At 43.1% G+C, this 21,622-nt stretch overlaps 1 protein-coding gene across 1 annotated transcript; it reads left to right on the top strand.

Annotated features, from left to right (window-relative positions):
• The first annotated feature begins 2,506 nt into the window (after positions 1-2,506).
• On the top strand, positions 2,507-20,500 carry LOC135945825 (uncharacterized). Its single transcript, XM_065493727.1, has 4 exons — positions 2,507-2,788; positions 13,479-13,858; positions 18,770-18,952; positions 20,097-20,500. The coding sequence occupies exons 1-4, from the start codon at positions 2,758-2,760 to the stop codon at positions 20,328-20,330; spliced, it is 828 nt and encodes a 275-aa protein (XP_065349799.1). The 5' UTR covers positions 2,507-2,757; the 3' UTR covers positions 20,331-20,500.
• Positions 20,501-21,622: the final 1,122 nt, after the last annotated feature.

Here is a 21,622-nt window from a genome sequence, read left to right as displayed (position 1 = left end):
AGCGAAGTAAAATAAAATGTAGTCAGTCTAGACTGGCTGTGCCACATTCACTGCACATGACCCACATTGTGTTGCCATGCAAATAATTCCTCCACATTTGCCCGCACGCACGCAGCTGCAAATTTGCGATGCGCCGCGGGCTTCTCCCAAGAGAGCGCCGGGCTCACGCTCGCTGCGCTTCGCAAAATTTGAGCTCATTTTTTGGACGCGGCCGACTCAGTTCGCACTTTGAACCACCGCTTTCGAAATAGTATGCCCGACTGGCTGTCTTGACGCAATTAGCTCTGGTCCCAACTTGTCGAAAACTGTATCAGGATTTCTTTGATTTTATCAAATTAATCTTTATCCTGGAATGCAACTGTCACATACAAACAAATAATTACTTAATGCAACATGAACATTAAAAAGATGAGGGCGTGAAATTGGTTCCATCATATCATAGCTCATGAAGAGCTTTTCCTTAAAAATTCTTTTCATTCAGACGCCGATTTGGCGGAAAAAGTGTTTCTGCCAGTTTAAGAATGTCTTTGCTGGATCGCCAGGATCTGCCCCTATGTTACATTTTTAAATGTTAAAATTTTTAATATTTATTATTTCTTCTGTATTTCATATGATTTTTGCACTAGTTTTGAAAGTGTATTGTGCATCTAAATAAAATATGACCAAAAACGCACCATTTTTCTAGATAACCGCAAACTCGTCAAAGAGCACACAATTATACACACACCTGTGATATGCAACTAAATATTAAACATTTTGATTACCATTATTTTATCTATAGATGAAAGTTTTTAGTTTCTAGATTTCACTTTCAGACAAAAATTCAAGCGGTTGAAATTTCAGTAAAATGAGTTGGCTTTTGAAACAAGGACAGATATTTAGCTGTCCCGTTATATTTAATAAATATTTTATGAGATTTTTGTGAATATATGTAAACGCAACAGGTACAGAAAATCATCATTGGCTGCAGCTTAGCTCCAGAACCAACTATTGCTTAAAAAAACTAATGAGACAATAATATATAATTTAACTGCATGGTGTTCAATCACATTTTTATGAAACAAATCTAGTTCCGAAATTAGTGTACTTGATCGATTTCAGGTACAATAGAGCGTGAAAGATTAGCACAAAATAAACAGATTTTAGATAGCATTTTTCCATTTTAAAGATATAAAACTTTTTCCTCCAAAAAATCAACAAAGTAGTAGAAAATGGGAGTGCGTGGTTCACTGCGGAAATGAAAATTTTGTATACAAATTATCAACGTAGTGCACAAAATTATTGAAGAAAATCACGTGACATTAAAGTGCATCAACGGCAATAATTTTCAACTAATTGATAACCTTTATTTTACAAAAAACACGATTTTAATATTTTTAGAAGTGTGGTGCTATTCACCTGATGGCTTCACTACTTGATTTACTGTATGCTGCTAACGTGACGCTACAAATTTATTCAATTTTACTTGATTTAAATGATGTTATCTTTTAATTAATATTGGAGTAATAAACAACATCTCTAGAATATTCTTAACATCCCTGGAGCTGACTCATTCCGCAGTGCAAAACGCTGGTGCCGTTTATATTATGATTTATGATGAACATAAAATACAAAAAAGGTCAAATTGTGGTGGCTCATCGTATTATCAGCATCATTCTAGAAGGAGCAGATATCCATGAAAAAAGAAATTTAAAATTTCTGTCATTCTCATGTTTGAATTTTTGATGGGTATGAAATATCAGGGCTTTCCTATATATCTGTTAATACAATACAAGCATTGACGTAACTGAACTAAAAGCTCTGCTACCTCCCCCAATGCCAGCCACTATTAAAACACCACATTCATGAACAAAAAAGAAAATATTTCCAGCTCTCTGCCTACAAAGTCGCACGCTGAAAGCAGACGCGGCATTATGCCCAGCCCGGCCCAAGAGCCGAGAATAAGAATGCAAAAAAGTCATTGAAATGCTCTGCGAGTCGTCGATACATTGTCGCAGGATGCGCATAAAATTTGCCTGTAATTACGATAGGGTCGTCTGGTTCGTGTGCGCGCTCGACAGACTAAACGTCGACTCACAATCAGACCGACCCTCACGCGGTGCCCGCCGGCTTCCACAGATGGCGTGAAGGCGCCCTCGGGGTCCACCGGGCGCATAATAAAGAGCCCAGATCACACAGACGAAAGGAGGAACTGCCCTCTAAAGGGACAAACTACCCTGAGTTGGTGTAGGAAAGGGAGAAGGAGACACTGAAAATGTTACAACCGGAAAAAGTAGAGCCGCCATAATGATTCTTTGAAAATAAAATTGAAATGTGGCTTTTGCATTGTTGAAGGTCGCCCTGGAAAGAGCAAAGATGGCGGGCTTGCAAGTCCTGCCGGCTCCGAGTTAGCAGGGATGCAGGCAGACTAATGCCAGCCTAACGAGACATCCGGCAGCGGCGCTGCGGTCGGCCGACGCGCAGACGGTGCACGGCGCAGGCGTGACGGGCGTCGACTGGCTGACTGAGAGAGCGAAGTCGCGGCGACTTATTATTAAGTCGCGGCCGCAGTCTCTGCAATTGTGGCGCCGAATCCGGCGAGACGAGTGCGAGTTTCGGCCGTCGACGGCCCTAGTGTCGCGAGTGATGAGTGCTTCGGCCGCCGACGGCCGCTAGGCGGCCAGTGCATGCCGAATCGTTGGCCGTGTCGACAGTGCAGTCGGCGCCGTCGGCCGCCCCCAATTTAGCGGGGCCGCCTCCAGAGTCGCCGCCTCATCGATGAGCCCGAATGCCCCCGCGCGCCATGCTGGTGAGTGTCTACGACGGTCTCCGTTTCCACTCGGACACGATTGCACATGAATTAACATTTTATAATTAAATCATTCATAATAAATCAAAATTCTCAAAACAAATTAAAATAATTTTTGACGAGATTGTTTTCGTTGTCAATTATTGATAAATATATTTTACTGTAGAGATTTGAGGTGCCGTGCCCATGTGCGCAGAAACGGGCCCATTGTCTGACCGTCCGTCCGTCCGTCCATTCGGACGAGTGTTTAGAAATTACTCCGAGGTGTAAACAAGTGCGAAGAGGCTCTATCACTTGACCTATTTCCGACGCGGGTCTGCAATCGAATCAATCGCGGCCGCGACTTCCGCAATCGGCCCTGGCAGGTCTGAGCGCCCTGGTGGGCGGCCGAAAAATTCCAAAGCGATGGGCGAAATAATTGCAAAATCGATTTCGACAGTGCTGGGCGGCGCGAAAGGGCCAAAAAGTATTTTTAAAATGGAAAAGCACGCCAGCGGAGCCGTCGGCTTTTTTGCCGGCCGCGGCCTCGAGTGAAAGTGGTGCTGTGGCGGCGGCGGGCGGCGCCGTCGCGGTGCCTCGGCCCCCGCCCGGACCCGGACAGGCCCAGGAGCCGACTGACGGGGGCCCGGGGCCGCGGTTTTGGCGGCAAACCGAGTCCTGACATTGGCGAATACTTGGTGTCTCGGGGCCAGCCATGTTGGCCCAACGGCGGGCTAAATTTGGCTCACCCCCCGCCCGGCTCTCTCTCACTCTATGATCTACTACTACATATTTGAACACCAGACATTTTGCAATTGTGCTCGCTCTCCGAAAATCGCCACCCAGAGCCGCGCTGCCCGCGGCCCGCCCCGCAATGCCAGAGTGCGCACGGCCCACAAAAACGCGGCCCAGTCGCTTAGCGCGCAACAACAGGCCGAGCGAACGGCACCAAGTCGAATTTCGGGACCGCGAGAGGCTTGCCGCAGCGAAAAATTCTCTCCTTTGATTATCACCACGAAGCAACAAAGAACCACAGGTTGAATTTTTTGCAGGCTGGAAAACATTTTTGTCGCAAATGAGAAATGACATGTAAATGCGGAAAAATATAAGAATTACAATGAAACGAGGCAAAGTCCTTGTTTGGCACGATAATTATAACAACATGGCAACACGAAAAAATTAATTAAATTTTGTGGAGACTGATAAAGAAAAATCCCCACACCCTTCAAAAACCGGGCGGATCTGGTTTTGGAGGGAAACCAGCAATGATAAACTCTTGCTACGCCGTTGAAAATAATCTTTGTACTCTTCGTATGTCCGTATCATTTTTTTCTCTCGTTTGAAATTTCGCATCTGGAGCTGACGACTCGCCACAAGGTTGCAAAATCCGAGTTGCCAAGTGGCTTGTGCAACACCCAGTGATCGGTGTGAATTATTCGTAAAATTAATTACCGCGGGCGAGGTTAAATGCGTCTGTCCGTTTTGGAAGTGTAGGCAGTAAAAGTGGCTGGGTGCATGGCACGCTGGAGGGACGCTCGCTCGCTTGCTCGCCCGCTCGTCTGGCTTGGCCAGCCGTCGGGCAGGAACGAAAGGAAAGGGCAGGTCGATGAACCCCGTACGGTAAATACGCCTGCAGACGAACCCACCGAAATGAAGCAATAGGAGCAGACGTGGCTCGTCCCGAAAAGGTCCAACCACTCCGCCTCGACCGTACGTGATTTTAATTTGCGGACACGAAAAAACAATAATTTTACAGATAAGATGTGGACAGGACAGAGGACATTTTGACGATGTCGTGTCGGCAGATAAGGAATTTTTCCGAGCCTTGCAATCTTGTCCGTGTTTTTACTTTTCAACGTTGTCGCGATGCCTGTCACAAAAGAAAAATAATTTACAAAGTAGATAGTGTTTTTGAAGTACTTCATTTTAATTTACTAAACTGCTACTTTCATTTCCTTCATTTTCCTTGTTCAACGACACAATTACATACTACTGACATGATAGCTGTACATTTTTTTTCTAAAAACTCAAAAATTATAATTCGAAGAGAAATTCCTTTCCTCTTTTTCTATATTTGAAGTGTCCTTGCAAGTTTGATATTCCTTTTTTTCAATTCAAATCGAATTTAGGCCAGTAAATTTTGCAAAACCGCAATTTTTGACGATTTTAGACTCTACATAAAACTCCTGATCTTCAATCTGTTTCGACATTCGACACGTCAAACAAGTTGGGAGGCACGTGGCTCTCGTCTGAGAGTATCGAGAGAGTAGTATCTCGGTTGGGAGATGAGTATACACATTATTCAGTCTTCTTGTTTGCAGAGGCCGTGTTTAGTCTGTGCACAAGGAAATGCACCCAAACACAGCCATTTAGGCCGGCATTCGGTTGGCTAGCAGACGCAAGCAGCCCAGACGGTCAGCTGGCCTCTATTATTAATTTGTCACTACTGACCACGTGTGCTCTGAGGCAAAGTAAATTACGTTTAGCACGTCTGACGCGGAAGCGTGTCCGGTTGTTTTCAGGTCGCAATTATAATTCATTTTGGTTTTGTTTCAACGGCTGAATGTGCACAAATTGAGATTGACGTCATGAACTTGACCCACAAAACCGCGGATTTCGTAAGGGTTTCGCGAAAGTGTGTTTGCTTGGGTGGCAAGTGCGTCAATTCAATATTTTGGAAAAAAATGTTTAGCGAAGCTTTGTTCTACAGTAGCTCTTTGACGTCAGAGGTTGCCAGTTGGAAGGAACTTTCTTGAAAACCTTATTAACTTTAAAATGGGGACGTTCTAAACACGAATGTAGCACTGTTTTGTGAATTAATTCAAGGAAAGGGAAATCACTGTTTTGCTCAATCAGATTCGGAAAACCTTTTACACGTGCATAGTATTCAAACTTTTATTTTAACAACATATATTATGCGTGTTGATAGACGTTAGGCATTATTATTCAACCGAATTCGTTTGGGCAAAACCTAAAGATTATTCCGACACTGACTGAAGGACCGTTCAAATTCCAAGGAAATTCAAAATCAAGTGTCAGGCGGGCATCAAACAATAATTTGGCGGTTGCCCTTACTCAGCAGTGTGCTGGAGCAGACAAATTATTGATGTGCGGCCGAGTTAGTCGCTGCCGCTGCTGCTGCTTCGGAGGGGCAGCAAAAAGAAAAACAGCCACACCAAGCGAGCAACTGCTACTAAAGCAACGGCGGCGGCGGTGGAGCGAGCGAGCACCAAAGCGAGAGAGCGAGTGACCTTCTGCGGGTCAGACGGCTGTTGCAATTGGTCGTGTGTGGCGCCTGCGTGAGGTGGAGTGTCTGTCTGGTGTCTGCTGGTGCGGCGGCAGGCGGCGGGCGGCCCATCTATCTGCGCAGCCACAAAACCGCTCGCACTTTTCGGTTGCACTCTCCAGCCAGCCAGCCAGGCCCAGCAATTCCATTCGGCTGAACCGACAATGCGAAACGAGTTCGCAACATTGTACACACTAGTACGCGCTCGCGAAGGCCGACGCGGCTGCTCGCAAGACTCGAGAAAGATGGAGCAGTCAAATCCAAGCACAGCATTTCAACATGACTCTCTTGAACGGAATAGAATTCAGGACAAAAAACTGTACCGACCGACTGAGAAATAAATGCGCAAAATTTTACTCCAGACTATTCTCTCAAGATCGGTTGAAAACTGAAAAACTAAACTCGTGTTTGCAAAACTAAATTCTCTGTTCACCTTTAACCCGAATCAAAATTTCAGTGGTGGAAAAAAATGCATGGAATTGGGCGTTGCGTCACAGCTGAAGGTTAATTTCAAGGTCATCATTCGCTATTTTAACGGTCCTTAATCATCGCAGGCAGTTGTTGCGAACCGGCTGAGCGGTTTGAATAATTTATGCAGCAATTATTACTCGTCGCCACCCCCGCGGTGATAAGTTATTTTGTTTTATTTAACGTCACCTCGTCGTTTTTTAATTCGGTTTTTTGCATCGGGCGACGTCACAGTTTCCGCGTACATTCGGCGAGCACGTGCTTGATTCATGCAGCAAACAGGCTTTGCGCTGTTGAAAAGTTCGCCAGGGGTTGCCAAAGGCGTTACTCAAGAAAGCTCACTCAGGGGAACTCGTCAATTTCTCCTTTGATTAATTTAAAAAATGAACTAGAATAATAAAAGTGGTACAATTCAAATTTGGAAGCTGCTGCAAGAAAGTTCCCCCGCTCTTATATTCCCCCGTCAACGATCCGTTTAGCTTTTGGATTATCTTTCAACGTCAGCCTGAAAGCTACGCTTCTTGACAATCTGTTAGGGAAAATTTGGATTGAATTTCGATTGCACCTGAATTCAAACCAGTTTATCATTTTTAGAGCGAAAGTGCGCGCTGTCGAAATTCAATCCAAAATTTTCTCCTCTAGTCGTCCCAAGCGCTGCTCTTTCAAAGCAACCAATACTCTCCTCTCTTTCGCAATTTTTCAAACCTTCGATAGGTCCATTAACAAACTGTTAATTTCAGTCAATATCTTATTTTAAAGCTCAACTCGTTTTTTTCGTTGAAGTTGAGTGTAAAAATTGACATTTTCCTGAATCAAAAGTAATTTTAATTGGTTGGTAAATGCGGTTTGATTATAATCACGAATCATAATATATGGTAGATTGCTCAAAATTTGAAATAATGTTATCAACCAATGTAAAGCTTTTATTTCGTCGCAATTAAAATATCCTATTTTCCAGTGATTAAAAAATCTTTCTGCCAGATAAATGTACAATAAGATCTATATGCTAACTTTATTAAATTGCTTCCTGAAATGTTTCATGCATAAATATACACATCATATACAATTTTTGGCTGATTCTGTCGAAATTAAACGACCTCAAATATTCAAAACTGACTCCACAATGCAAACATTGTCTTGAACTAGCAATTCCAACCATTTCCCTATTTCGCAGGGTTGCTAAAAACTCGGGGTTTTTACATTTTGTCGACCCACCTGGGTTTTATTCGTTGTATTGGGGGGTAAAATGGGGTTTAAGGTTTTTTCAGATGTTCTGTTCACTGCATTTTTTTAAGAAACGAATTCCCCATACTCAAGGGCTTGCCAGATTTGCAATGCGCTAAAATACAGCATTACTTTTTTGCGTTAAAAACACCATTTTATTATTGTTCCGCATTTTTTTATTGTTTATACTGAACATATTGGAGCCTTGGTTAATATAGTGGGATTTATTGGGTTTTTTAACCTGGAAAAAACCGAAAAAAAACGGGTCGGGTAAAACCGTGTGTGGAAAAACCCTGCTATTTCGAAAATAAAACAGAAAATACTATACCCAAATTCGCAGATTTTGGAAGCATTTGATGTGCTTGTGGCGTCAGAATATTATAAAAAAAAGAGAGGGCAATGTGCACGTAAAAGCGGCAACAAATGCGCGAAGCGGCAAATTTGTCGGCGAAAAACTCCAGCGCAGGGAGAAAGAGCTGCTCTGTCTCGCTTGCATGTTTTCACGAGTCATAAAAGCCAGCCGAGCAAGGCCAACGTTCTTTCAAGCGGGTTCACCTGACTCGAAACAAATAAATGCGGCGCGCTGCCGTAGCGGCGGTGGCGGTGGCGGCTGCAAACCCAAATCTTTTTCGCACACGGACCAAACGAACGAACGAACGAAGCAGCCGAGTGAGTTTTTCCTGTGCGGATTTGGGCGGCACGTACGGACCGCGGGGGTCACTGACCCCGCGATTATTACTCGCGCGCACATACACACACTTATTCATCGTGGCCGAGGCACACGTTTGCTTCTCTCACTTGCATGCCCCCCTTTTTGCGAAACCCACTTTGAAGCTAATGGCGGTGACGGGGCCCTGAAAGAGCTTTACTTTTCAATGCGAATTGCTTTGGGGCGTCTCGTTGCTGCCGCCGCCGCCGCTGCCGTTGCTTTGTTTCCAGCGTGATTAGTGCATGCGGTCGCTCTTTCCCTCTTCGCACGCGCGCGTGTGATATTATGTGGAGTAGTAGAGTGTGCACGGCACGGTGTGCTTCAAGCCACCCCCCCCCCCCAGCTCGCGCAAAGCAGGTTATGCAACACGCCGTGCACGGCTAATTGAAATCAGGGTGCACTCGCCCCGCAGCAAAGCTGAGTGACTGAGCTCGCGCCGTTGCTATTCACCGAGAGATGAAACAGCACCGATGATATGAAGGGTCGACCGCAAAGGCAAGGCAGGGAAAATGGGGATTTCTTAAAAAAATTTTAATGTATCCAGCCCTCTGCCAGTGTAACAAGATATAGCGATATAAAACGCATTTGACCATTTTTTATTGTTATAGGTTATTTTTGTCAATAAAAGCCTTAGAAAGTTAAAAGAGACCCGCTAAGTATATATGCCTGACGACCCGACAAGACACTGAGATTAAATATTTTTACAGGGTTCAAAAACAAATATTGAGTGGAAGTGTTTTGTATAAAATAAAATGCTCCTCTCAGAATATATTTGATCGAAACTAAATTTATAGATGACGTGGGTAACTGTAAATCCTAATCTCCTTGGATAAGATACGATTAGGAGAAGCTCAAATCCAGGGAAATTATATTAAGATTAAAATCTTTTCAAGTGATTTGATAATTATTTTGACATTGGGACAAGGACTGCAGGTAACACGATTCCAAAGCAAAGTTCAAAGGTGATATTTTTTAAGACACTACTGCTGTAAAAAATCGAAAATACTTTAAAGGTCTCAGCCAGCCGCGCTTCGCCTCGCCAGGCGGCAAATTTCGGGTCACGCGGACAGCCGGCTAAGTTGCACCAGCCGCCGGTGAAAAAGGGTAAAAAAATTTAAAAAGTGCAGCAGAAAAAACGTCTTCCGGCCCTTCGTGCCGTTAAGCACTATCAAACTTCACGTGAAAATATTGTCAGCCGTGCCAGCCGCCGGTTAAAATGGACAGCCGCCGCTGGGATAAACATTCGGCTAAGCCGGTCCCGCCTCTAAAATAAATACTTTCATCTGCTCTGAAAATTCCATTCAAAAACTCGAAAGTTAATTGCTTAGTCTCAGGATTTTTGTTAAAATATATTAGTAAAAATTGATTCATCTTAAAACTTTAATGGGAACTAGGCTGTAATTCAACATATCACTGTCACGATTTGGCCGAAATTATTTAAATGTATTTTAATCGCAAGCATTGCTCTCCCGTGTTTTCTTACCATTTAATATTTCAATAAATTAGGAAAAATGCTGGAAAATTAGGAAAAACCTGTTATATAGTACGGAATTTCCCACACATTATCTACGCGAAGGTTTACAGAGTCGAAAACATCCCCTCCTCCTCCAAGTCGGTCACAAGCAGACTTCTGAGTACTGACAAATACATAAAAAATAAACTTAATAGGAGCACAAGTTACAGGTAGTGAAATATTTTGAAATTCCAAAATCAGTCACAATCAGTTAGGTTACCAGCTGTGCCAAAGTCTACAAAACCAACTCAACTGTGTTTTAAGATAGCAGTTTACGTTGGATATTAACTCTTAAAAAAGAGAGACCTTCTCCAGATTTTCCTGTAAATTTTAACAAGGTACATTGTAAATTAAAATGTGAATAATGTCTTGTGGATTCATGCCGTGCTCCCTGGAAATTTAAGGAATTAATATGAGTTAATAAATGGATATGGAAAAAATATATGAAACGAAGGTAAATTCCTTACACTGTTCGCAATTTTCATGCAAAGATTTTTAGAAATAAAGATTAAAAATTTTTATACATAAATGCAAAATGTATCAATTGATTTAATTAAAATTATCAGTTAAGCCTAATATTCCTGCACCTTGGGACAAGCCTGAAGACATTGTTCCTAATTTGAAAATAATTTTTTTAAGAAATTTCTAATAGACACCAGTGTTTGGAGCACAAAAACAACCACGAGTCTCATCTCTCAGCGCAGTCAGATCTAAATCATCACCAAACCCACCTTGTTCTGAACACACGAACCACTTGTCCGCCGCATGGGCCGAATCCGAAGCGATTCACGTGGATCAAGTCAAGCGTGTGAGGGTTTCTCTCTGCGTGCGTGTCTCCCTGCTCGCCGTATAAACTCAAGGAGATGGTGCGAGAGCGATTTGGTCACTCGCCAGCGGGCAGAACGTCCAACGACGACGACGAATCAGTTTCGAAGGCGCACAGATTGGAAGTCGGTGGCCACACGGCTAAAAGCGGCGGCGGTGCATGCAGCCGCCCGACCTGCACCGCACCGGCCGCGCCAGGGGTGAATCACACTCACTCGCAACTCGCGCGTACACACCAAACACGCAGTTCGATCGGGCCGACTTTCACTCTCCTGACCCTCAATCGCGCGCATCGGAATTCGATTTGCGTGCGCGACCAACAGGCCCGTCCGCAAAGGGGGTGCGTTCGGTTGCATTCCGCGCGTGCCGAACAACAATCGCACGTGGCGCTGGCAAAAAAAAATCACCAGTGGGGTGTATTTTTGGAAGAAATTGCTACATTCTTGATGCCCCCTCTATAAAAAGGGTCAGCGTCAGGAAAAGATTGTGATCTTAGTAAAAAAAGACCGCATCCTAACCCCTCTTATTTTTTTCTTGGCCGCAAAAATTGATTGGCTCTATTTCAGTTGCAAATTAACCCGACAGTCCAGACAGTTGAGCGCCGTTAGGTTATTTCTGGCTTGCGAATACTCATTGTGCCTCGCTTCTGTTGAAATTCAGATCTCATTTTAGACCCGCGAAAGATTTATATATAAGCGCTAGAGCCGAGCATTTGTTTTTGTTTGCGCCTCTTCGGGATTTGTCATCCGGCCGCCGAGTTTGATTCATCCGTTCGCGAGGCAACCCCCAGAAGCCACCCTTGAGCACGGAATCATTACCGGTGGCGAGCGATTCGGCAAAAATTGCGCGCAAAAGACGGCAGGCCGCGCGTCTAGCCTTCTCGGCATAAATTGTCTCGGTGTGCTGTCGTCGTCAGTGGGTCGGTGGCAGCAAAAGTAAGCTTCTTGCCCACGGAGTGCGAGAGAGAGAGAGAGAGAGAGAGAGAGAGAGAGAGAGAGAGAGAGAGAGCACGCAAGACAAAGAAGAGCAGGCCGCGAGTCTGTTCGCAGTCTGAGTTGCCGGCGCTGAGTCGCCCGCTCTTCTTTTCCTGCTCTCTCTGGTTATTTTTGGAGACTCGTCTGGCAAGGCACCCACCCCTTCCCCTCGCCGCGCGCACCCCCGGCCGCCCTAGCGCGAGCGAGCCTGCCTCCGAGTCAGCTGACGCGCCAACCCCGCGCGCGCGAGCCTTGACCCTCCATTGCAAAGCATTTTCCTCGCTTTTTGCCGCCAAAATCGGCTCGCGTGAGCATCCAAGGCCTTGGACCTGTCCGCTGCCTCCCCCCTCGCCATCGCCAGACCAAACCAGTTCCGGCGGCGACGGAACGCGTTAATCAGCTCGTTCCGTCGCATCCATAGCTTGCCTGAATTTTGAATTTCTGCGCCTGCCACCGCAGACACGAGATGGAAGTTTATGAACTTTGCACGCGCCACCGAAGAATGTGCTATTTTGTTTTTGTACACTGGAAGTTATAAAAATTAGCACTATTTCTATTCTTAATTTTTCTCTTCATGATGCCGCGCTTTTATCGACCACGTGACGCGATTCATTGCGTTGACACAGGATTTTTACAATAAAATTACCTCGAAAACAATACGATGAAACTGCTGTTTATATCTTAATACCATGAAACTCAAAGGGGAATGGTCCATACGGTTTTAAACATTAGTTCGTTTCGTTTTAGTTCTAAGCTTTTACTGTCTGAATTACCATTGTCGAAATAAGTGCAATGCTTTGAGAAGCAAGCTGGAGATCAAAATTTCCATTGCTTGACTAATTTTTTCATGGTATACGAGTTCTATCCTATTGTCGTTTGAACAGCAATAATTGAGGAATTAGGAACTTGAAATCAACACTTAATGACTGATTTATGCATTGAAAAAATACATTATCCTAGGTTTCGTATTCGCAGTGTTATTCTTCTTTCAAAATTCGAAAATTTTGTACGCGAAGGTTTGCGAATAGAACAAAGCAACCCCAACCTCCCCATGCATCGCAAACAGACTGGAAAATTTTTGAAATTAAAATATTATATACTTTTTAAGTAAAAGCACAGGATATGATTGTGACGTGGGGTAGAAATAATGGATTTTTCATTATGAAATTTCGTTGGAATGTTTATTTTCTGTTTACAACCTTGTAATCTAAAGATAACCTGCGAGAACACCAATTTTATCGTTATGTTGTGTCGATTGTGAGAACATGTTTGAAATCTAATATTGACAACTATCTTAGCTAATGTCAAAGAGATGTCTGTTTTGTCTAGCGTTGTGCGTCATCATGCCAACGTTAGGTGATAGGCTAATCTGATAGATTTCGGTTCTAATTTTATTGGCATAAAGTTCTCAAAAATGACTCATACAAGTGGTAAATTCAAAATTACTCGGCGTGCCATGTTTATTTCAACACGTCATTATACTATTGGAAATTTAAATTGAAACTTCCAACTCTTAACAACTCATAGTTCATATTCCATTTTATTTCGTTATACATTGTTCAATAATTCCAAGATGGCGCATTCCTATAACTCCTTATAAACCAGTTATATTAGAATAATTTGCAGAGACTCACAGTCGATAACCTGAATATTTTCTTGGCTTTGACAAGAATGACTGGAAATCACTGAAATTTTTTCATAATCTGTTTCAGTTTGGATCTGGGTGTTCGTGGTGTGCGTGCTCGGCGTAGGGCAGAGCGCGCATGTGCAGTGCGGCTGGTGGCAGCACTGTGCCCAGCAGGCTGGCCACCCGCGCCCCCTAGACGCGATCGAGGGCAGTAGAGTGGCCGCGGTGGGCAGCAGCGCAGAGCTGAACGGCCGCCCTCAGCTCGATGGCCCGTCGGTGAGGCCGACCCCGGCCGCCCCCCGCTTCTGGACTGTGTGTCGCAGCTTGTTGATGGGGGCGCGCCGCCCCGGGCACGCCCCCTGCTGTAGCGGCGATGTCGCCCGTGGGACCAACGTGTTCCCACTCTGTCCCCATTGCGCACCCCAAGCGCCTGACTGCTCCCACTCCGACTCCTTTACTGATCAGGTGAGACCTGGCAAGGTTTGCCACTTATTTTTGCTTGACATGGCCAATTTTGACTGAAATAAGGGTGAAAATTTAAAATTTCAATAAGTTTTAAACGATTTTTAACAGCTGCTATTTTCCTTTTCTTTTTAAACAATTTTTTGTTAAATATTGCTCACGCTTAAAAAAATACTTACAATGGCAGCGGTTTAAAACTATACAGTTTGAACTGCAGCGTTGAAAGCTAGAATTTTCTGCACTTCATAGAAACTTGTGATAATATATCACCTTAATTTCATTTTTGGCCATTTTTGAAATTCTTAGTCACAGTCCGTTAAGTCCCGTTGCGTTTTACGCATAAAGGTTCACAAGCAGCGCTAAGATGAGGGGTATGTGACTCAGGGTGATGGGGTTCGTTACGTATTAGATTGGCTCTTGTGAGTCTTAACAAAGTGTCCATTCGAGGAAAAGCTAGACAAGCCGAAAAAAATTATTTCTCACACTTATGTTTAGAGAAACATTTAAAATATGAACAATTCCTCGTTTACGTACACGAAAAATTCAAATTCTACCATTGCGCCTATTACAAAAAATCTTAATTTATTATATTCCATTAGGAAAATGGCGTTTTCCAAGAAAGGAAGATTTTCAAGAAATGGCCCCAAATCTAATTTATCAAAGATTCAGATAGGAGGAGAAAGAAATTTGAAAAAATAGAGGATTTCAAAAGAATGGAAGTTAACTGAGGATAAAAAACAAAGAGGTAGCGCTAGCTAGACTAAAAAGGTCGTTGACAAAAATGAAGAAGCCTCTACAGCACATTAATAAGTCAAATTTGGTTATTTTTTCCTTTGTGACCTTATCAGTACAAATTTTTTTTATTTACAATTCCTTTCCTGATTTTCTTTTCTCTTAAGAAATTCGTTACATCATGGAAAATTCCTATAAAAACTTCCTTTTGAAAACTTTGGGCCAAGAGGATATCTATTCATTCAGTCCCTAACGCTGTGAGTATAGCTTAAATCTTCATTCACATAACAAAATTGAATCGATCGTTAGGCGACCCACAGGAGCAGATGTGTGTAAGGGGCTGTTTTTGCCCTGAGGCGCACACGTGTTTTGTCTTGTCGGTGCGTGACAAAAAGCCTTTTCGCTCCAAAAAAGGCGCTCCATGACAATAGCTCAACGAGGGTCTTCAATCCAGCCTGCAGCATCCGCGTCGACCATTGGCCTGTTTACAAAGTGCATTGAAAATCTCGTTTCCGTTGACCTGACAACAATGTTAGATATTTTCCACCCCCAAATCACGCGGCGTCTACAAGCCTGTGAAAAATCTGTGTGTCGCAGTCGTTATCTTGAATCGTCAGGAGTCAGGACTAGCAGCTCATAACTAGACGCACTGGCAGGCGAGATGAACTCTGATTCGGTATAGAAAATTTCAATTTCATTCATTTCTCTTGTATTTCGTATTCATTTTGAGTGCAGAAGCGTTTTGCCTTAAATTCTAACTGCTAAAAAGTTGTTTCAACTTGAAATACTCGTCAAATTTTGGCATCATAAGCATGGCAAACCTCTCTTAAAATGTGACCGATGCGATTGAGTTTTCGTTCATACTTAGATTTGTAAAATTTCCCTCTTTTATTTAGGAAATTGTCTTGGACTAACACCAACAAGCGAGCACTCAAATACTCAATTTTGCAATTTTCAAGCTGAAAAGTGTTTTGTCTAGCGCCATTACACGCCCTTGTACCCAAATTCGAGTGAAGTAAAAATATTCTAACTCTGTAAATGCCACAAATAGTGAAAATTGCGAGACTTCAGATTTCGTCGAGTGTGCGGGTCCGTTTAGAAAGAACACATTCATTCACTCGGCATCTCTCTGCACATTCAACTGTAGTGCGTCGTTTGTGAGTTGTTCACGATGTCACTGCGCAAGTTATTTCATCAATGCGCCTATTTTTTACTCTTTTCATGCGCTTACAGTAACTACGCTCGGCATTTCGTTGACACTTATGTCTGAGGAAAATAATCAAAATGGTTGAATTCCATTAAAAAATGGTGATGAGAAATTCTAAAAAATTGTGTTGACTGTTAGATGAACTAAATCCTCATTTTTGTAAGGAATTTTTTAATGTTTTTAAATAGAAAGAAAAGTTGCTGCACGTGAGGAGAATTTTGCTGTTGTTGCAGGATATTTTTGTCACTCGAGACTCCACAAGCGCCAGACAAGAAGTGTTGCAATAATATACTGCAAAAAACTGCATCGTTCTCACTATGTGCTGTAACAAATTACGTGTATACAATTTATGCCGTCTCGCTTTACTAAGATGATATATGGACAAAGATTGAGATGCGTAATTCACAATCAGCACATCCGTTTAGTTGAGTTAAAAAAATAGAATTTATTTTGTCCAAATTTGAAATATCGGATTTACGCATAATTATTGGAAGTAAAATTTCCGTTGGCAAGTAGCTGTGGCAGCTGTAGCCACCTGATGGCGCAACGCAGAACGATAATCGATTCTTCGCAATCCCGTCACACTTTTAAATTGCGAGTTTTAGCGCAATCGAAAAAGGAAACAATATCGCTCCTCGAGTCGTGTATAGGAGCATTACTTCCAGATGAAAAAAGCTTTTAAAACGCGTCTCTCGGTGCACGCATCTGTTCATCGCGCGTCGTGACAGCTTTCAAAAGAAATCGGGCTTCCATTAAAATATCGCATTGATTACTGCTGGTGCGGCGGCGACAGCGGCGGCGGCGGAATTTTTCGCGATAATCCCAGTACGCAGTGCACACACGCGCTTTTCCGCACGAGGTAAACAGTGGCTGTCGCAACCGAGGCTGGAAACAATGCCGGACGCTTTCAAGCACCGCACCGAATATATCACTACCGCGGGGAAAACTGTAGCAGCAGCAGCAGCAGTGGCGGCGGCGGCAGCGGCACAAAAGTTGTGCTTCCCATTGTGAAGGGCCTCGAATGCTTTTCACATAAAAACCTCGTTTCAAGCTCGCCGGCGACACATTTTTCTACCTCGACTGCGCGCGCGGCAGTGCCCCTGCACAATGGCAACGCAACCTGCTCGGCTTTCGCGTCGAGCGGGTTGCATAACTCGAGTGCCGACGCGCAGTTTCATTACCTTTTATTCGCCGAGCGTGCTCCTGCTTCGTGCTCCGTTCTGCCTGCGACGCTGACTGAGCTCTTTTATCGTCTCTCTGCAATATTTGCAGAAAAACAAGTCAGCTGCGTTCTCCACTCGTGCCATGCAAATACGGCAGAGAACAGAAGGAAAAAATAATGCATGCACTTGGCTCGCATGGTTAAATGAGAAAAGAAGCTAGTAAGCGCGCCTTTTGTATAATTTAGCAGCATGCCAAGTCATCACGAGTCCAATTTAAAGCTGACCCGTTTCTGCCCCTAGTGACACTTTTGTAGTAGCATTCTGACAAAGCTGGAGAACTGCAAATCATTCTTGCCTGCTATTGTGTCGTGTTTGTAAACAATGTCTGGCCGTGACGTGTTTCAATAGCTATTAGTTGTTTTCAGGCCAGTGTGGACACACATTTGGCATGCGTAGCTCCAGACAATAGGCAACTATTGACCAGCACAATGGCAGTTATTGTTTCTTTTCAAAGTCTGAATTTACAACTATCCGTTTTCTCATTTTCTCATAAGCCCCTTGCAACCAAGGACTATTTTGTTGGGCCAACCACCAAAATGCACACAAGTTAGATTATATTTGTAAACCAGTTGAAAGTAAAAAGGGCAAAAATTATCGTAACGGTTCTGTTCTGCGTGGATAAAGGATAGGCGAAATTTTTACTGGAGCCCTCAGCGCAATAATTTGCGAGCAAAACTCATTTTTTAACCGCTCGTGATTCTTAATCACGGGTCGTTAAAACGATAGATTGCGTGCGCACTTAAGCGGACCTATAAAAATACGTTAGAGACAGTTGAACCAATTCCTTGGATCAAAAGGTGAGTCCTGTCTTTGCAATTGCGAATTCACATTAAATAGAGCAGAGCGGCGATTAAGGTTTTCTGTTTACACTCGATGCAATATCGTCGGCGGTCTGGGCTGCGATGACCGGAATTCTCTTCAGATGCCGTATTTAGAGCGAAAGTGGCAGAGAGAGAGAAGGAGACGGAACGAATTCTCACGGAAAGCCTGTAAAGCAGGCCAACCGCCGGTATCGATCGCGCCCATCCGAGACCGCGGCGGCGGCGGCGGCAGCGACGGTCCGTACGTTACACCCGCAGTGAAAGCCAAAGCAAGGCAAGAAAGAGCAAACGCCAGTCGAGTCTGGCCGAGCAAGCAAGAGTCGCCCGGCGGGCCGCCGCGCCGGAGTGAAATACATAATCCCGAAAATCGCGCACGGCACGAGTGAAAAAGAGAAAGATCGAGGAGGTGCAGACAAATTATCTGGTTGGGGGAAACGCCGGTTGGGACCGAAAGTGACTGGCGGGGGTGGCTGGCTGGCGGTCGGAGGCGGGGGAGCTCTGATTGCGGGCGGGCTGGCGGATGGACGGACTGGCGGGCGGGCGGGCGGGCAGCCGGGGGCGGATCGATAGGAGAGGGGAAGCGGCGAGACAGGCTTATCGAGCCGTCTGCCCCTCGTCTGGTCGCTGCACCTGCACTCCGCCGCACGTGCTGCCGCCTGCCAACTCTCACTTTCCGCCCGGAGGCCCCACGGCCCGCACCACTCGCAGCCCCCCGTGCTCCAGCCCCCAGCTCGGGCAGGCAAAGGGGTCACCGTCGCCGCCGCAGCCGCCGCCGACCCTCAGGCCCGGCCTGTGACTCTGTTTACCCCGTCTTCCAGCGCTGCTTGTGAGCCTCTCTCCCTCCTCTGTTTTGTTGTGCACCAGCACGTTCGTATATTTTTCTCTTCTTAAAAATATCTCGACCAACCACCCGTTTGTCCTTTCGTTGCAGACATTCGCATTCCAAGGAAGAGCGGCCAGGGAGGCCGAAAGGAGGGTCGTGGCCGCGGCCACTGAGCAGCAGTTGCGGAGCCGAGACGTGTGCAACAGCCTGTCAAAAAATTTGCCTGTCTCTATCCAAGTGCCCGAAAATACAAGACACAACGGCGATTTCAATTACAGGACACCAGATCAGGTAACTTATTGGCTTTTTACCGCTATTTGTTGATCAGTGCTTGCGTCTTTTCACAGCCTTATTCAAAAATAAATTTACTTATTTATATTTTATTTACTCTCCATTCAGATACACGTAGATGCTCAAAGTTAAAAATACAATATTATGGATTGAAATGATTAAAACCAGAATAAAAAAAATACAAAATCTTGTCATCAAACAACTTTTATAAAAATACAATTTAGAGGAATATCCACATAATATCCCTCTGTTTGTAATTTATTTTGTTTAGAAGAGATCTTTTGCAAAGTTTTAAAATTTCTCAAAGTTTATGAATAAAAAATCCAAAATAAAAAAAATGATATTCGCTAGACTCTTACCTTTACACGCATACACTGATTTTACTTTCAATTTTTATCTTTAATAAACACGAACTGAAGTCTAAAGAGTTAAAATCCTGAAACTTATAATATATTCTTGAGAACAAATTTTCATTTGAGGTTTGCTGCGTAATAAAAATTTAATATCAGACTTCATCCTTAAAAGTATTTTCAGTGAAATTAAGTTAATAGAGACTTAACAAACTTTACTCCGGGCTCTTTTTGGCTCGTTTGGAAGAAAACCGTGATCTAGTTAAAAAGTTTGCTATTTATTTAAGCTGATCAAATATTTAAATATTTATCTACACTTTGATACCTTACGCTAATTGTAAGTGCTCATTTTTATTACCAAAATACATTTCTAAATCTATGTTTAATCCCTCTTACTATTTCATTCTTACATGATTCAAATATTCCAAACCAAACAAGCAAAGCTTCTAAAGTGGCTTCATGTGTGCGTGTATCATTCTGAAACAAACTGTTAGTACATTTCTGGTCAGTCAGGCAAAATGAGGAATTCTAGGGTTTTACAGCTGACGATCCAGTCAGTGTGTTTTAGATTTAATTTGGGATTAAATAATTGTACTCTTAATTAAATTGAATTTTACAAAACAATATTGTTAAGCGAATATCATTTCTGGCAGTGAAATTTTCCCTCAGTACCTTAAAAGTTTGGCCATACCTGCATAAATTATTGTAATACCCATTCTTAGTTTTTTAATCAAGATGGTTTTCCTGGCATCTGTGCTGGTTTCTCTAATTAGTCCCTTCTTTGTCTTTTGCAGCAGGAGGAGCTGACGCGGCTGAAAGTGGCGCCGAACCGGACGGCGCCGGGTTCAGCACACATGACGACATACACCAGGGGGCCAGGAGGCGGCAGCGGGGGACCCCCAAGATACGGGGAAGATGTGGCCAACTCGTTAGCTGCGTTTGGTGATGAAAAAGCCATCAAGAACGTTAAAGTGGTGTCGTGCCGAAACAATAACAAGCCACCAAGTGAGAGACAATGCTTCACCTGACCGGGGGCGCCGCCGCCCCCGCATTTCGCAGGACTCGCCCCAGACGGACGATCAGTGGTTCTTTTGTGTTGCGCAAAAAGCATAACTGCAGACCATAATTATTATTATGATTATTAATTATTATTATTATTAATTACTTCATTAAACACTCTATTATTGAAAATGGCAAACAGGTGTGTTTCTATTTCAAACCCGATTCTTTTTGTTTTTGCATGTTATCTACTTAGTAATGGTTCGAATGATGCTTCATCTGAATAGCAAGTGTTTTTGGCATAACTGCATGAGAAACTGCCAGCTCAATTTCCACAATATATTAATTGTGAGGTTTTCATTCCGTCAGATTTTCCTATTGTGCCTAATATTTTGGATTTGCTTCATAATTCAATTTTGGGATATTTGTGAATACTAATTTAAGGTAAAACCTACATTCTAATATCAACCCTAGATTTTTTTTCATTTCATAACGGAAGTTTCATAACGCTCCCTTATGCATAGTTTTAAAGTTTAAATTACAATTTTTTTCCTATAACTTTTTAAGTATTGAAATTGCAACGGCTTGTATTTTTTGTTTGGACATAGAGGTTAATGTCCTTGCTAATCCATTTTAAGGAAATTTTGAACTATCAAGAGGAAAATTATTTCACTTTATCAAACAAAACACTGGTATGAAGTTTACATTATTGCCAGTTTTAAGACACATTTCAGCTCTCTACTTGATCAGCAAGAAATTGAAATTCAAGACTTGCTCCAGACACCAACAACTAATGATGCCCAGTGCCATTGAAGATGAAGAAGCCCATACAACTTCTATACGATGGAAGACGTCACTTCTCAATAGTGATTGTTTTACACGGTTGGAACTTCAGCGCAAAATTTTGAGAGAGAAAGATAATAAATCAAGAAAAGTGCTATACTGACATCTAATTTGGGGTTTCAATTACCAATCTAAAAACATCAAATTTAAGCACAAAAACTCATAAACTGGCTCAAACTAATAATATTAAATAAAATAAGCAAGTGCAATTTTAGTTATCCATATTATAAAAATTGTTAATGGTCACACATCATTGATGTTCATTTTTAATCTCAGATATAGATAATTTCAAATTGCGGTAAATTACATAACCTATATGAGCATTATTGTGGTTTCAGCAAAAAATACAGCAGTAACCCTAATCAAGTACACAGATAATTGAAGTAGAAAATAATAAATTATTAATAGTTTCTCCATGTGTCTTTGGCGCCTTTGCTTTACTCTCTCTGCTTGTTTGTGTCTTTTATTTTGTCCTATT

The sequence above is a fragment of the Cloeon dipterum genome, chromosome X (genome assembly GCF_949628265.1).
Source record: "Cloeon dipterum chromosome X, ieCloDipt1.1, whole genome shotgun sequence".
NCBI lineage: Eukaryota > Metazoa > Arthropoda > Insecta > Ephemeroptera > Baetidae > Cloeon > Cloeon dipterum.
Note: the sequence above shows the minus strand (reverse complement) of the source record. Positions and strands in the feature narration are given on the sequence as shown.

What these genes read in the sequence shown, in the direction of transcription:
- LOC135945825 (XM_065493727.1), top strand. Translation starts at nt 2,758, where the DNA reads ATGAGCCCGAATGCCCCCGCGCGCCATGCTG. An exon ending in CCGACTCCTTTACTGATCAG is followed by an intron (nt 13,859 to 18,769) that starts GTGAGACCTGGC and finishes CTTTCGTTGCAG; the next exon opens with ACATTCGCATTCCAAGGAAG. An exon ending in ATTACAGGACACCAGATCAG is followed by an intron (nt 18,953 to 20,096) that starts GTAACTTATTGG and finishes TGTCTTTTGCAG; the next exon opens with CAGGAGGAGCTGACGCGGCT.